We start from the raw sequence: 15,522 nt of genomic DNA, 5'->3' as shown, positions 1-15,522 counted from the left end.
ACCCTGGAGCTGCATATCGACAGAATCCATGGCAGAAATCCAAGGTTACTCTGCTACGAGTCGCTGCTATGAACGGCTGCAATCGACAGGGATTGTAAAAGGCACTTTGAAAACAAAGACAATTCAGTCACCAAGGAGAAAAGAGGAAGAGGAAAGGAAGAGCTACTTCAAAACTATTTCATGCAATTCTTTCAATGTAGTAGTATTTTAAAATTGCTTTTCAACAGGAGTCATAAATGGTGTCAAAGACCCTGAAGCATCAAAATGTCATACTTAAAATTTATGGCAATTGAAAGCAAATCTACAGGTTAAGTCACCAAATTCCAAAAGAAAAAGACTGTCTGCTTATATCAGTTTATCACATTTAGTTTGGTATTGCCAGTATTTGTATTCTTGTGAAAAGGTAAAAAAGATTAAAATTGATACTAATGAATTACAATTACCAGTGCAAAAGTACTCATAGCATCCCCCCACCCCCATTTACTCTGTTGTCCTCAAGGAAAATTCTCAAGTGCCTGCTGGACTCCTGCAGCTCCGTTTATGCTGATCAAGAAAATGAGAGGAGGCCAGCATCCTGGCACAGTGGGTTGAGCTGCCCACTAGGATGCCAGCATCCCACATGGGCTCTGATTTATGACTTGGCTGCTGCTCCATTTCTGCTTCTGCTCCAGCTCCCTACTAATGCTCCTGGGAAGATGGCCCAAGTGCTTGGACCCCTTCCACCCACTTGGGAGATGCAGATGAAGCTCCTGGCTCCTGTCTTTCCTGATCCAGTGTGTGGCCATATGGGGAGTGAATCAATGGATGGAAGATTCTCTCTCTCTCTCCCTCTCCCTCCCTCCCTCTCTCTCTCTCTCTCTCTCTCTCTCGGGTGTGTGTCTCCCTCTCTCTGTAACTCTGCCTTTCAAATAAAAATCTTTAAAAAAAAAAAAAGAAAATGAAAATGGGAAGAAACAGGTAAATGTTTGGAAGCAGCATACATGGTCTAGTAGAGTGTTTACATGGGGAAGAAAGCAAGCTTCTTTGTAGGACAAAGAGTAGAGTCAAGAAGGCAGATCCAAGAGCAAAAGACAAAAGGACTAGAACGCAAGCAGCCAGGGGGAATAAAGGGCTGGAGCAACTACAGGGAGGAGCCCAGAGACTTGAGGGTGGCCACGAGATAAGCAAAAGCTAGACAGACAGGTAGAGGCGCAAAGGACTCAGACTTGCTGTGAGCTCTGAATTAGACACCCTTTGTAATTCTTCCAGAGACTGGTTATGTCTTTCACACCCAGTAGTTATGGTAGTTATGAGTTTTTTAGGGTACCCAACTTGCATTTATTTGAATGAAACTGCAGAGTGAGGATTATGGAGGTTCTTATTCTGCTTTCAAATCCTTTACTCACTACCGCCAACACCTGTATAGCTACCCCAGCCCACTGAGTTACAAGTTTCCAGAGCTGAGGACTGTCACTCATCTTTATACCCTTACTATGCCTGGCACTTTGCCTGGTACTTAGTAGATCCACAAAAGATCTCGAAAAAGCCAGTGAAGACCATCTACCTCCATTCTCTACCTTCTGGTCCATCCCACAACACCACTCAGTCTTCACCATGTTGATGACTCCATTCCTCTGCATGTACTGACTCACTGATGACGTCCTATTGCCTAGACCAAGGTTTTTCAGATGTAGCATTGTGGCCTGGGTAATTCTTTGTCGTAAATGGCTGACCTGTGCACCGTAGGTCTTCAGAGGCAACCCTGACCTCCACCCAGCAGGTGCCAGCAGCACGATTCCCTCCCAGTTGTGACAAGAAAAATGCCTCCAGAATTACCAAATTCTCAGGGTAGGAAGAAGGCAAAATTACTCCTGGCTGAGAATCACCTGTCTCCAAATTCTTGGAGCTAGCATTAAGGGTTCTTCATAATTTTGTCTCAATCTACCTTTCTACCCTGGTCTCAAACTCTCCCCTCACTCCAGTGTTTAGCTTCGTGTAGGCTGTCCATTTTATAGGCTCCAACATTGGTGTCTCTACATAAAATGATGCCCTTCACATGGGATACCACTTCTGCTGCCACTCAGCTATAAACACCTTGACCACCTTCCTAGACATTTCAAGCCCATAGCCTCAGGATCTGCTGCTCATCACAGAGCATTAGCGTCAACTCTGAGTAATTTTCCTCTCCTTCAAATCCTATAGCTTTTCCTGCTTTCATTTTTACATTTTACCAAAAGGGTAGGTGTTCATACATCCCAGTCCATTTAGGCTGTCATAACAAAATACCTTAAACAGGGTAGCTTATAAACAAGAGAAATGCAGAGGCTGGGAAATCCAAGATCAACACATCACAAGATTTCAGGTTTGGTGAGGGGTCTTTCTCTGCTTCATAGATGGTACCTACTAGTTGTATCCTCACATAGCAGAAGGCATGAACAAGCTCCCTTGGGCCTCTTCCATTAAGGGCACTAATCCCATTCATGAGGGCCCTGCCCTCATGACCTAATCTCCTCCTAAGGCCCCATCTCCTAATGCTACTGCACTGGGGATTAGCTTGCAATATGTGATGTTTCCTACCCTTGTGGCATGTGTACATGTTTATGTATGGTTTCTCCTAAAGACATGTATGTACAAGGCCAGAAAAGACATCATATATTTTCTATATCCTTGTCAATGCACAACAGTTATACAAATGGCGATGAAAGATAACTCTTCCAATATTGGTACTGATGCAAAAACTGCCTGATACAGAGTTAGAAAAACAGCAGCTATTTCAATTTAATAGAATAGCTTTATCATTAGAAATTTCCTAAAGTTGATGGATATTTTAAGTCACCCTAAAAGATTTGAACATTTTATCATTATAAATTAAAACTGAAAAAGATATGAGAGGGATAGTAATATTCTTAGATCAGAGAACAGCAGAGTATAGCCTGTAGGCCAGATCCAGCTGCCTGCCTCTTTTTGTAAACAAAGTTGTATTGGTATAGTCATATCCATCTTTTTAATGTCAAAGAAAAGGGCAGAGATGAGCACTATCAACAGATGACTATGCAAACTGGAAACAGTTAACTATGTGGCCCTTCACAGTAAGCTTGCTGATCTCCAAGTTCGACTCACAGGGGAAAAAAAAATCCAAACCTCTGTACTAAGGAAAGATACAAAGGCAATGCCCTTGGACTTTATGTTAGCTGATTTATTTTTCTAAAAAGCACAGTAGAACGGAAGTTAAAAGCACTTTGGAACACAGACATCTTGAGCTTAAATGCAGCCCTAACCTTCTTTATCTGTATGACTGTGGGAAAATTATTCAACCTCACCAAACCTGTGTTCTTATCTTTGGAATGAAGATAAAGAAAAACAACCAATCATAAAGAACTGGGTGTTCAGTGATATAATTTGCACACGGTGCTTGTGTAGGATCTGACAGTGAACACTCAGTAAATATGATCAATATTGTTTTGAACTGAAAAGACTATTAGGGTTATATTTTAAAAATTATAATTTTGCAAGCTGAACAATTTGTGAATTAACTAAGATAATCAGTGAAGTTGTTCTCAAGTGCTTAGAGTAGAATGCATGCAAGTACAGTGGTGGTTTCTGGTGCAAGATTTTCTGCCCTGGTTTATATGTTGGCTGCATAACTGGACTCCTTGCCACCTGTCTTTCCCTTATGTCTGCCCTTCTCACTAGTGCCAGAGACTTTCCTCCAACCCAGCCCTCAGCACGCTACTCCTAAAACCAGCATGCCTCCTTTTTCCTATGCTACACATTCCTGAGTCCTAGCAAAATAATCTGCTTGCTTCGTCCAGCAAACAGTTGCTTCCCAAAGGTAAGACTGTGTATCAACTCAAAGGACTCATTTATCAAGACTAATAGCTAGCTCATCAATGCTTGCTTCAAAGCCCTCAACATGCTGTACCCATTGATCTAAAGCTATTATGTCATAAGCTCTGCCCAGTCTTCACAAGTACTACAACATAAAAGTGCCCAGCCCATGCCCTAAAACTCTATCAACATCCTGGCCTTATGTCCTGCATCTGAGAAACTACTAAGACTGCCTAGGAGGTGTCCTCCCATAGTGCAGTTAAGTCTATAAACGAAACTGACTTAGAGTTTATGGGTCATTCCAGTTGTCTTCTTGGAGAGCTAATGGCTTCAATCCCCAGCTCAAACATGTTCAGCAGCTCCTCATTGTGTGCAGACTGAAATCATTTGAAAAGTAGCAAAATGATAAGGGTAACAGCAGGTGCATCAGGGTAATTCACATCACATCTACCAATTAGGGGCCATGTGATCTCAGGTCACTTACTTTTATGTTCCTGTGCTTCAGGTTATTCTCCAGGAAACCAGAACTGCTAGACTCACCTATATCGTAGGTGGCATGTAGTAAGTAGTCAATCATTATTAGCAATCATCTCTATTATTTATCATCTATTAGGGGTCAGGCACTCTATTAGAGTCCCCCAAATACATATCTGACATGGTTCATTCCCTGAAGGAATTCACAATCTCATAGTCAGATACTAGTGGTCAATGCAGTAGAATATTATGGAAAGATTTCTGTGGTAGCTCATAGTATATATTCTAGAATTACATTTTTAAATGCTACTCTTTTTAGGATTTTATTTATTTATTTGAGAGGTAGAGTTACAGAAAGTGAGCAGGAGAGACAGAGAGAAAGGTCTTCCATCTGCTGGTTTACTCCCCAAGTGGCCACAATGGCCAGAGCTATACCAATCCAAAGCCAGGAGCCAGGAGCCCCTCCCGTGTCTCCCATATGAGTGCAGGGTCCCAAGCATTTGGGCCATCTTCCACTGCTTTTCCAGGCCATAGCAGACAGCTGGATTGGAAGAGGAGCAGCCGGCACCCATATGGGATGCCGGCGTCGCAGGCAGAGAATTAACCTACTGTGCCACAGCACTGGCCCCTAAATGCTACTTTTTATACTGTGAACAATTACACTTGTATAAAACAGCATAGATGATAACAGAAGTAAAAATGAATACCTATGAGGCCACATCCCACTCAAGAATAAGTGTAGCTGTAGTCTTACAACTTGGGTTGTACATTAAAGGCACTCCAGTATATGAAACAGTATATATAACATTATATATACAGTATATATAACATTATATATACAACATAATATATATATTATATATATATATATAACAGTGTATTAAATGTGCACTGCTAGGATTCAGCTCACACAGGGCTGAGGCTTAGGGGTGACACCAGCTAAGTGTGGGATATCTCGCTCCCCAAGCCTCAGTAGCTTCCTCAATCCGGAGAGGGAGGGGCCCTCTCATCCAGGGTGTCCCTGCTTCTCTGGCCCATTCTTTCCTGCCAGGGCCAGTGAGGCACACCTCCCTTCTCTGGCTCATGCCCAGCACCAACCTGCTCTCTCACACAGTACCTTCCATCTTCTCACTCTGACTTTTCTTTTCCCTCGACTTTCAAACACACAGCTCTAAGGACCATTCTATATCCTTCCCTCTTGACGATGCCAGATTTGTTAATGTGCAGGTTATTTATCGAGCTTCCATGTCCTTATCACTACCATGGCTTTACAGATCCCAACACTCCACTGCAATTGCTTCCTGGAAAGTCACCAAGACCCAGACACGCTAAACAATTTTGGACCTGTTCTCAATTGCCAGGAAGGTGGGCAGCACTACTCAAATGCTCCCGTGCCTTTGAAGACCTTGTCCAACTCTAGCATCTCCCCAGAGCAACCCTGCCATTCGCCCATGCTGATCCTATTTAGCCTGCGTGAATACAAATGCACACTGGAAAGACCAGTTCTGCTTCCTCCTATCAAAGAAGGTCAAGGCCATCAAAAGAGTTTTGCTGCATAGAAGAACAACAGCAAGTGATAACGCTGCAGGAATTTGGCTATGAGGACCGATTTGTATACTTTTTACAGAAAATGGATGGAAGGTGTCACCACCCTCCTTGTTTCACTTACAACTACTGCAATTCATCAGCAAATCAGTCTGGTCTTCCAATCCATCTAAGCACATTGGCTGTTGAAACTTACTGACTGGGGAACAGGAGACTGTGCTATCCTGAATTCAAATTCAAATCAGATGTGCTTCTAGCTACTGGTTGGGGAACGTCCTACGATGTGCCCCCGAGGAGCTGCATAAAGGGGGTGAGGGGGCGAGAGGAATAAATAACAGTAAGGGACCTTACAGCGCAAACTCGGATCTCTCCGGCCTCTCGGCAAGCTTCAGGGCCTCGTGCATGCCTGCGGCCGAGAGCTTCCGGTTGATATTCCGGTACTGGCACTGGAGCAGGCTGCGATAGGTGGTCCTCAGGTCCCGGTTGAAGAAGGCATATATAAAAGGGTTAATGAGAGAGTTTGCATAGCCCAGCCACAGGCATGTCCTCTCCACCCAGAGCGGGATGCAGCTGCAGGCAGTGCCGCAGATGAAGGGTCTGGCTGTGGAGAGGAGGAAGAAGGGCAGCCAGCACACGGTGAAGGCCCCCACGATGATCCCCAACGTGGTGGCCGCCTTCTGCTCCCGCTTGAAGATGGAGATGTTTTTCCTTTCGTGTTTGAGGAGTCTCGAAAGGTTCGCACACTCTTCCACCTCCTTCTGCAGCTTCACCATGCCGTTCAGGGAGAGGAGGCTGCCAGGCTGCGCGCGGGGGAAGCCGGGGAACTTGTGCTTGGCGGCGCTCTTCCTGGCGGCCTTGTAGATGCGGTAGTACATGAAGAGCATGACGGACATGGGGATGTAGAAGGCCACGGCCGTGGAGTAAATCGTGTAGCCGAAATCCTGGCTGATCAGGCACACTTTGTCGTCGTTCACGTTCTGAGCCCAGCCGAAGAGCGGGGGCAACGTGATGGAGGCCGAGAGAAGCCACACGGACAGAATCATTTTTGCCATGCATTTCCCATTCTGCCTCACGGGGTAGGTGAGGGGCCTCGTGATGCCAAGGTACCTAAGGAGAGAGACGCAGAGAACAGTGGATACCGGGACCATAATGAACACCTGAGGAATTAACACCGGCCGGGCACTACCGCCAGGCCTCACCACTGCCCTTCCAGGCCCATCTTTATTTCCACTTTGCAGAAAGGTAAGCTCGGGTTCTGAGACGTTGCTTCTTTTATTCCAAGTCACCCTGTCAGTCCGAGACTCTGCCAGGACTCAGCCTGAGGACCCTCTGGCTCTAAGGCTGAGCCATGCTTTTCCCATCCCTAGCAGCCTGTCAGTCCATGGGGCCGATGAACAGATTACACACCTGCCTTCCCACCCCCAGAACCAAAGCCACCAAAATCATGAGGAGCAAGACATCTTGCTGCTGATGTGGAATGCTGTGCCACACCCTCACCAACTAACCTTGGTCTATTACACCATCACAGTAGAACACCCACTGATCACGGTGGCTGTCTTACTTCAAGCTCACTCGTAATTCATTTTACTTTTGCCTTGGCACTGATGTGAGAAAAAAAAAATTTCTTTAAGATCACAGAGATATGTGAGATACTTTGGAAATTCTCAACTTTGAGAAAGGAAAGTAGGAAGAAAAAAATTTTTTTTAATCTCCAGAAAATTCTCACATGACAGCACTGAGAAACCATAGGGGAAAAAAGCCTGCCTCATCTCCAGATCTGGGGAGGATCATGAGTAAGGGCACATTTCTGAAAGGGATTAAGCAAGTCTAACATTTTCTCTCCACTGAGTTCCATACAGGGAATAAATATTTCTCCATTGTTACCGAGAATTTGTCATGCAAAAGAGATTCAGCAAACAGAGAAAAACAAAGAGAGTAAAATCCTTGTCCAAAAACTGAATAGTTTCCAAATTGCTTTTTTTCCACAATATTTAACTGCCTTAACTTCTCTTTTGGGGAAAAGCATTTGAGATGCAAAAACAGGTAAAAGCTGGCTACTATGTTTTTGGTACTGCTGCCTTTAAGTATATAAAAGACACAAGCTTGAAACATAAAAAGGACAGTTACAGAGAGTATCTGGCTCACCAATCTCTGATTTTTCTGAAAGACTGTCCATTGGGAGGTTAAAACATAAAAGAATAATAATAGTAATTCCTGCTGGAAACACGCTTGATGTTTAAATTATCCCATGGAATAAAAAGGCACAAGCGTACTCACTGGGCTCACTGGATCTGCTTACTCACTGAGAATACCCATTTATTCCCTCAACAGATATTAACAAAGCTGCTTCTGCGTGCCAGGCAGTGTTTACATGTTGGGAGCCTGGCAGTGATTTAAAGAGACCGACATCTTGAATGCAGACCCATGAAGAAATTGTGCGGAGGTAAGGACTGAGCCAGGGAGCAGTGGAAGGGGACTCTGATCCCTGCCAGGTGCCTCACTTCCCTGACCCTGCCTTCCCTGTTCCACAGGAAGCAAACCCACAAGCACTCTCCAGGGTTGATCTGCAGCCATGAGGATGTCTTGGCTCCCAAACAGAACAAAGGAAGGGAAAGATAGAAGTGTTCCTGATAATGCAAAAACAAAAATTTGAGACAGAGAGACAGAGAGAGAGAGAGAGAGAGAGAGAAGGAACTAGAAGGAAGAGAAGGAGATAAGGAATGAGGTGTGAGGGAAAGAGAAAGAAAAGAAAAAGGAAATATGAATTAGTGTTTGCTTTATGTGGAATTCTCCGAGTTTCAAGCCACGGAAATGAAATTTTTTTAAAAATTGAGAGAAAAAAAAGGCAGATGAGGAACCCTCTGAAGATGATGTTAAAACTGACCAGATGTCCACAGTTAAGCAGATCCTTGCCGGAAGCAGAATGCAAACCAGTTTTCCTATTAAGAATGTCTCCCTTCCAGACCAACATTGTGGCATTGTCCAGTTAAGGGACCATTTGTGATGCTGGCATCCCGCATCAGAGTACCAGTTTGAGTCCTGGCCATTCCACTTCCCATCCAGCTCCCTGCTAACATAACTGGGAAAGCAGCAGAGGATGACACAAGTGCTGGGGCCCCTGACACGCATGTGGGAGGCCCAGAGGGAGTTCCAGGCTCCTGGCTTAGGACTGGTCCAGATTTAGCTATTGCAGCCAACAGCTAAGTCTCTTTCTTTCTCTCTCTCTCTCCCTCTTTCTGTTGTTCTATCTTTCAAATAAATAAATGATTTTAAATTCATGAGAAAATATAATTAAAACACATTTATTTAAGAAAAACAAAAATGTGTCCCTTCCCTTGCTTTGCTTTGCTTTGCTTTAGGAGTATTCTCTAAATATTTCCCGGTGGAAGTCCCTTGTAGATTTGTCTCCTTGGATCTGTTCCTTGCTCTCTACCTGCTCTTGTTCCCAGCTCCTCCCAGCAGCCTTTCCCGGAACGTGGATGTTGATCCCCCTTCCATCTCTGTCGACACTGCAGGCATAAACTACCTGTTCCCCAACCTGGATCGGGCATCTAAGACATCAGGCCAGGCTGATGCCCATGGTCTGCCAGAGCAGAGGTCCAACACACAGAGCTTAGGTCACAAAGTTCCCCAGGTGGCCACCAGATGGCATCATCAGGCCACCTTACACACACCCACTGGGTGGGACAGAGGTTGGTATGGTAGATGGTTGGAGCAAGATAGTTGGAAGAACAAAGTAAGATTATTTACACCAATAAAAGAAGTTATATTTTATTTGTGGAGTATTAGAAAAAATTAGCAAGCCTGGAACTCACAACGTGGCACATGACTATTCTTGGAGTCAGTTTAGTCCTCCTCCCTTTCCCTCCCATTTTGCTTACTGGAAGGAGGTACTACTTCAAGTTTACTTAAAAACTCAAGGGTAGGTCTTCAGCCTAGTGGTTAAGATGCCCACAACCCATATCAGAGTGCCCAGGTATGATACCTGCCTCTGGCTAATGCAGACCTTGGGAGGCAGTGGCGATGGCTCAAGTAAGTGGGTTCCTGATAAACGTGTGGGAGACCTGGATTGAGTTTCCAGCTTCAGCCCTGGCCATGGGGGACATCCGAGAAGTTTTATCCTGCCTACACAAGTAACACAGAATTCCCAAAGATTAATCACAGGAGAGTATTAATGGAATACCAAAGGATATCTCAGAATATTAGCTAACCTCATAACAACAGCATCTTCACTCATTCTAGTATTAATAACCTAACATATTTCAGTGATATGGATTGGTCCATATTCACTCTTCCCTGGATGTTCATATTCCATAAACTTTGTCCTATTTAAAGTTCCATTCTCTACTGATTTCAAATTACATCCTACAGTAAAGTAGTTCCTTAGTCTTCTGGGCACCACTTTATAAAAATTTAGGAGGCCAAAATGAACCAAAAGATTACTAGGAAAAAAATTGGCATGCTCACTAAAGAGTCTGGATGTAACAGAAAAATAAACAAAAGTCAATAGCTTATGTGTTCACAATTAAGGAATATTTGGAGGAGTAAAATTCCATTAACAACAACCATAATTTCAAATATCTAGGAAAAAGCTTTAAGAATGACCAGAGTTCATTTGAAGAAAACATGAAATCTTATCAACATACATAAAAGAATACTTAAATCCTGAAATAAACCTTTTTCTTCAATACAAATATTCATTATTATAAAGGTGCCAATTTTCCCTCAATCTATAACAACCCCAATTGAATAACCTAGCAGTACCTTTAACAGTTTAATTAGACAATTTTAAGATTCATTAAGTCAAAATGCAAAAATGGATATTCTGAAAAAGAATAAAGAAAGGACATTTACTGTATTAAAGATAATGTAAAACCACAGAAATAAAATCTCAGTAACAATTATTCAAAAGTAGACAGATCATTATAATGGAATAGCTCACTTAAAAGGGATTCAAATATAAAAGAGAATTTAATATAAAGGGAGTCATTTTAAATCAGTAGTAAGAGATTAGAAATTGCAGAAGTCTGACAACTAGCTACCCCTAGGGTAAAAACTGCATTGCCTTCTGACCTTTCTGCTTCTTAAACATAAATCCCACAATGGAGTAAAGATTATCATGTAAAAAATGTAAATCCAGGGCAACTGTTTAATGGCTAAGATGCTGGCATCCCACATCAGAGTACCTGGGTTCAGTGGCTGGCTCTGGCTCCTAACTCCAGCTCCCTACAACTACAGACCTGGGAAGCAGCAGAGATGGTTTGAGTAGCGGGATTTCCATTACCCATGTGGGAGATCTGGATTGAGTTCCTGGTTCCCTGCTTTTGCCCTATCCAGTCCCAGCCCCTATAGGCATTTGAAGAATGAACCAGTAGAGTTGGTAGTTCTCCCTCCACCTTTCTGCCTCCCAAAAAATAGATGAAAGTTTTGAAGAATACCATAAGGAAATATAGGTATTTCTGCAAGCTTGTGATGACAAAGGCCATTCTTAACTATGACAGAAAAGCTTACAATTATAAAATGATACATCAAAAAATTTTAGTGACAAAAATTTAAGAAAACCAAATAAATATCATTTCATTTAAAAATCACTATGTGCAGAGGTAAAATCAAATAAATCAGGAATATAAATGACAATATCCCAATATTCACAGATCTCTTATAGGACAATTTTTTAAAAACCACAGGACTGGCGCTGTGGCGTAACAGGTAAAGCCTGCAGTGCTGGCATCCCACATGGGCACCGGTTAGAGTCTCGGCTGCTCTACTTCCAATCCAGCTCTCTGCTATGGCCTGGGATAGCAGTGGAAGATGGCCCAAGACCTTGGACCCCTGACCCACATGGGATACCCGGAAGAAACTCCTGGCTCCTGGCTTCGGATTGGCGCTGCTCCAGCCATTGCAGCCAACTGGGGAGTGAACCAGTGGATGGAACACCTCTCTCTCTGTTTCTACCTCTCTCTGTAACTCTTTCAAATAAATAAAATAAATCTTTAAAAAAAAAAGATTAAAGCAATTAACCAAGAAGTAATACTCACAGCCAATAAACACTTGCCAATAGGTAGAACTTCATTAATAATAAAAAAGATAAAAATTTTTAAATGATGACATATATTTTGAACACCAGCCAATTTTTAAGATAAAACCCAATATTGGACACTTGTGAAAAAAAAATGCACTCTTATAATTCGCTAATGAGGCTGCCAACTGGGACAAAAATTCCAAAAGCCAGCTTTGCAATTATACATTAAAAATTATCCCTTGGCTCAGCAATCAGATGAAGGGATTTGTCTTACTAAGATAATTGTGCAAATCTGAGATAACTAATCTGCCAAGATGTTAACTACCTAAACAACAGAGGAAAAAAAGATATAATCTAAGTACCCATCAAAAAGAGAGTAGATAAATAAATTATGGGGTGTGTGTGCTTGTTTGCATATACCATAATGTGCAAATGTGTAAACATGCAATCATAAAAATGATTACAAACATCTGTATTTATTAACATAGAAATAGAAGAGTAAATAGAAAAAAAAATTGAGCATCATATAATATATTCATATCCTTATGTAAAAGTTGGCATGTGCTTGTGTATGTGTAGATGTTCTGGTATGTCTACAAGAATATCCACCAAAATATCAACAGAAGTTTTATCTAAGTTGTAGGGATTTTATTCATTTAAAATGTCATTGGATTTTTTATGCTTGATTTTTTAATAGTGTAAATGTAAAAAACATGCTATTGTATTTTTAAGAACAGAATAAAACATTTGAGAGAATTCTGTACTTTCTAAATTACATAAATGATTCTGGCAATAGAGAAAATTTGTTTCATAAAATGCCTAAAAATCTAATAATTAAATTTTATATTGCTTTATTTGATCAGATTGTCAAAAGTACTTTATTACATTCATAAATTCACATAAAAAGAAAACTCACTGACATTTAAAATCCTATAATTACTATAGAAAGTAATACTGCTATTCAAGGAAGCAATTCATTCTACCAAATCTTATATGGGATAAATCTTACCTCAAGGCAAAAAAAGTAAAAAAACCCTTGATTGGTTCTAACTATTCCTTAATAGGTATAGCTAATATTTATCACACTAACACTTATTTTATTCCAACTGTTAATCAGAAACCAGAGAGTTTATAAAGCTTCAAAATTTAACTTCATACAAATGTCAAAATACATCAAATTTTGGCAACAAAGACACCAAAGTACTATATAATTGAAAATGTATGCAATTCTCATTAGGGGTTCCATTGAAGTGGGGTTCCATTCAAGTAGAGGTTCAGAGAAACAGAGGATTAGGGAGTTATAACCTGCATACAGAGGATTAGAAGCAGATTAACTCTGCTGCCTGATTTCCATTCTAACTACTTAAAATTGTATTGAATAGTTCCTTAATTAAATGGTTTCGCCTGAGTTTTTCATTGCTATAGAATAATAATTTATGGAGTAAAAGAAACTAGGTGAAATTATGCTGAAATACAATGAGTTTTAGAGTGTCCAGGTTAAAAAAAATTTCACACACTTAGAAAAACTCTTCCAAAAGACTTTCCCTTACGCTAAGCAAAATCCACTAGAATCTCCACTCTCAATAAGTGGTTCCCAAAATTGCCACATTACTGGCATTCCCTGAGGAGCTTTTGAAATATGCAAATTTCCAATGAACTCTTCCCTTTCAAGAAGGTCTGGAGATCCAGGACCTTGAATATAAGATTGACTGCCCTCCAGCTCTCTGCTATGGCCTGGGAAAGCAGTAAGAAGATGGCTCAAGTCCTTGGGCCCCTGCATACTTGTGGGAGACCAGAGGAAGCTCCTGGCTCCTGGCTTTGGATCGGCATAGCTCCGGCTGTTGCAGCCATTTGGGGAGTGAACAAATGGACAGAAGACCTTGCTCTCTGTCTCTCCCTCTCACTGTCTGTAACTACCTCTCAAATAAATAAATAAAATCTTAAAAAAAAAAAAAAAAGATTGACTGCCCCGTGTACTGCTGTCAAGACAGCCTTCTCTAATTTGGTTACAAGGATGTTGCAATTATTCTATGAAGAGCTTTAGTTAGACTTTACACATTTCATGTTAATGGTTTGCTTCCAGCTTCCCAGGATGACAAAAGCATCATGAACAATATTTCCATTATCTCAGCTTTTAGTTTTGTCTCCTAACACTCTGCTCAATGAGGTAGGAATGGCTTTTAAGTCTTAATCAAGTTTTTTTTTAAGTGCCTAATATGAGGTTCTATGAGCTTTTTGGTTTATAGCTTGCAATAAGAGATATGTATTATGTACATAAATAAAAAATTGATGGTGCTTATATATTTATAAAAACAAAATTGACATAAAACTTTCACAAAATCATATTTATAACCATTATTTACTTTTTTTTTTTTTGACAGGCAGAGTGGACAGTGAGAGAGAGAGAGACAGAGAGAAAGGTCTTCCTTTGCCGTTGGTTCACCCTCCAATGGCCACCGCAGCCAGCGCACTGCGGCTGGCGCACCGCGCTGATCCGATGGCAGGAGCCAGGCTCTTATCCTAGTCTCCCATGGGGTGCAGGGCCCAAGCACCTGGGCCATCCTCCACTGCACTCCTTGGCCACAGCAGAGAGCTGGCCTGGAAGAGGGGCAACCAGGACAGAATCTGGCACCCCAACCAGGACTAGAAACCAGTGTGCCAGCGCCGCAAGGTGGAGGATTAGCCTAGTGAGCCACAGCGCCGGCCCATTATTTACTTTCTTCTAAGCTATTCAATTTCAGGCTTTCCAAATACTGGTCTTCCACAAAACTGATCTCATAACACAACACTGTACCATGGTCCAAAGTATGAAAATTACTGGCCTTCAGTAAACAAATGAAAAGATGTTTAACATCATAGGTCATGAAGGACCTGAAATTTAAAAGCACAATGAGATACCCTAGCCATCATAATGGTTAAAATTTTAAACAATGATGATAGTGATGAAAACTTTAATGACAAGTGTTCTGTAAGGATATGGAGCAACCAGAAGTTTATTACACTACTTAAGGAAATATACATTGATGCAGTAACTTTGGAAAACTATTCTAATTCTTATGGAAGCTGAATAATATGTACTCCATGGCTAAGCAATTCTTCTAAGTATGTGACAAATATTAACCAAAATATAATGTATACAGGGAATGTTCATAGCACTATTGATAATAGTCACAACTGAAACAGGCCCCCATCCTAATAAAGAAAATCCGAGGACTGGATGGCTTCACTGCTGAATTCTACCAGACATTTAAAGAAGAACTCACTTCAATTCATCTCAGGTTATTCAATTGAAACAATTGAAAAGGAGGGGGGAATCCTCCCAAATTCTTTCTATGAAGCCAGCACCACCTTAATTCCTAAACCTAGAAAAGACACAACAGAGAAAAAGAACTACAGACCAAGTTCCCTGAAGAATATAGACACAAAAATCCTGAACAAAGTGCTAGTCAATTAATTTCAACAACACATCAGAAAGATCATTCACCCAGATCAACTGGGACTTACCTACCCCTGATATGCAGGTATGGTTCAACATTCACAAATAAATCAATGTGATACATCATATTAACAAACTGAAGAACAAAAACCATATGATTATCTCAATAGATGCGGAGAAAGCATGTGATAAAATAAAACACCCTTTCATGATGAAAACTATAAGCAAATTGGGTATA

At 41.4% G+C, this 15,522-nt stretch overlaps 1 protein-coding gene across 3 annotated transcripts in view; it reads right to left on the bottom strand.

Annotated features, from left to right (window-relative positions):
- HTR7 (5-hydroxytryptamine receptor 7) overlaps window positions 1-15,522 on the bottom strand; it is a 158,232-nt gene that overhangs the window by 62,066 nt on the left and 80,644 nt on the right. For all 3 annotated transcript variants that reach the window (XM_051823396.2, XM_008270184.4, XM_002718503.5), the window contains exon 2: window positions 6,178-6,933. In XM_051823396.2, the coding sequence (XP_051679356.2) occupies window positions 6,178-6,933 (756 nt within the window). The remainder of the gene's footprint in view (window positions 1-6,177; window positions 6,934-15,522) is intronic.

The sequence above is a fragment of the Oryctolagus cuniculus genome, chromosome 15 (genome assembly GCF_964237555.1).
Source record: "Oryctolagus cuniculus chromosome 15, mOryCun1.1, whole genome shotgun sequence".
In the NCBI taxonomy this organism is placed as follows: domain Eukaryota; kingdom Metazoa; phylum Chordata; class Mammalia; order Lagomorpha; family Leporidae; genus Oryctolagus; species Oryctolagus cuniculus.
The sequence above is the reverse complement of the archived record's forward strand: the minus strand, read 5'-3'. Positions and strand labels throughout refer to the sequence as shown.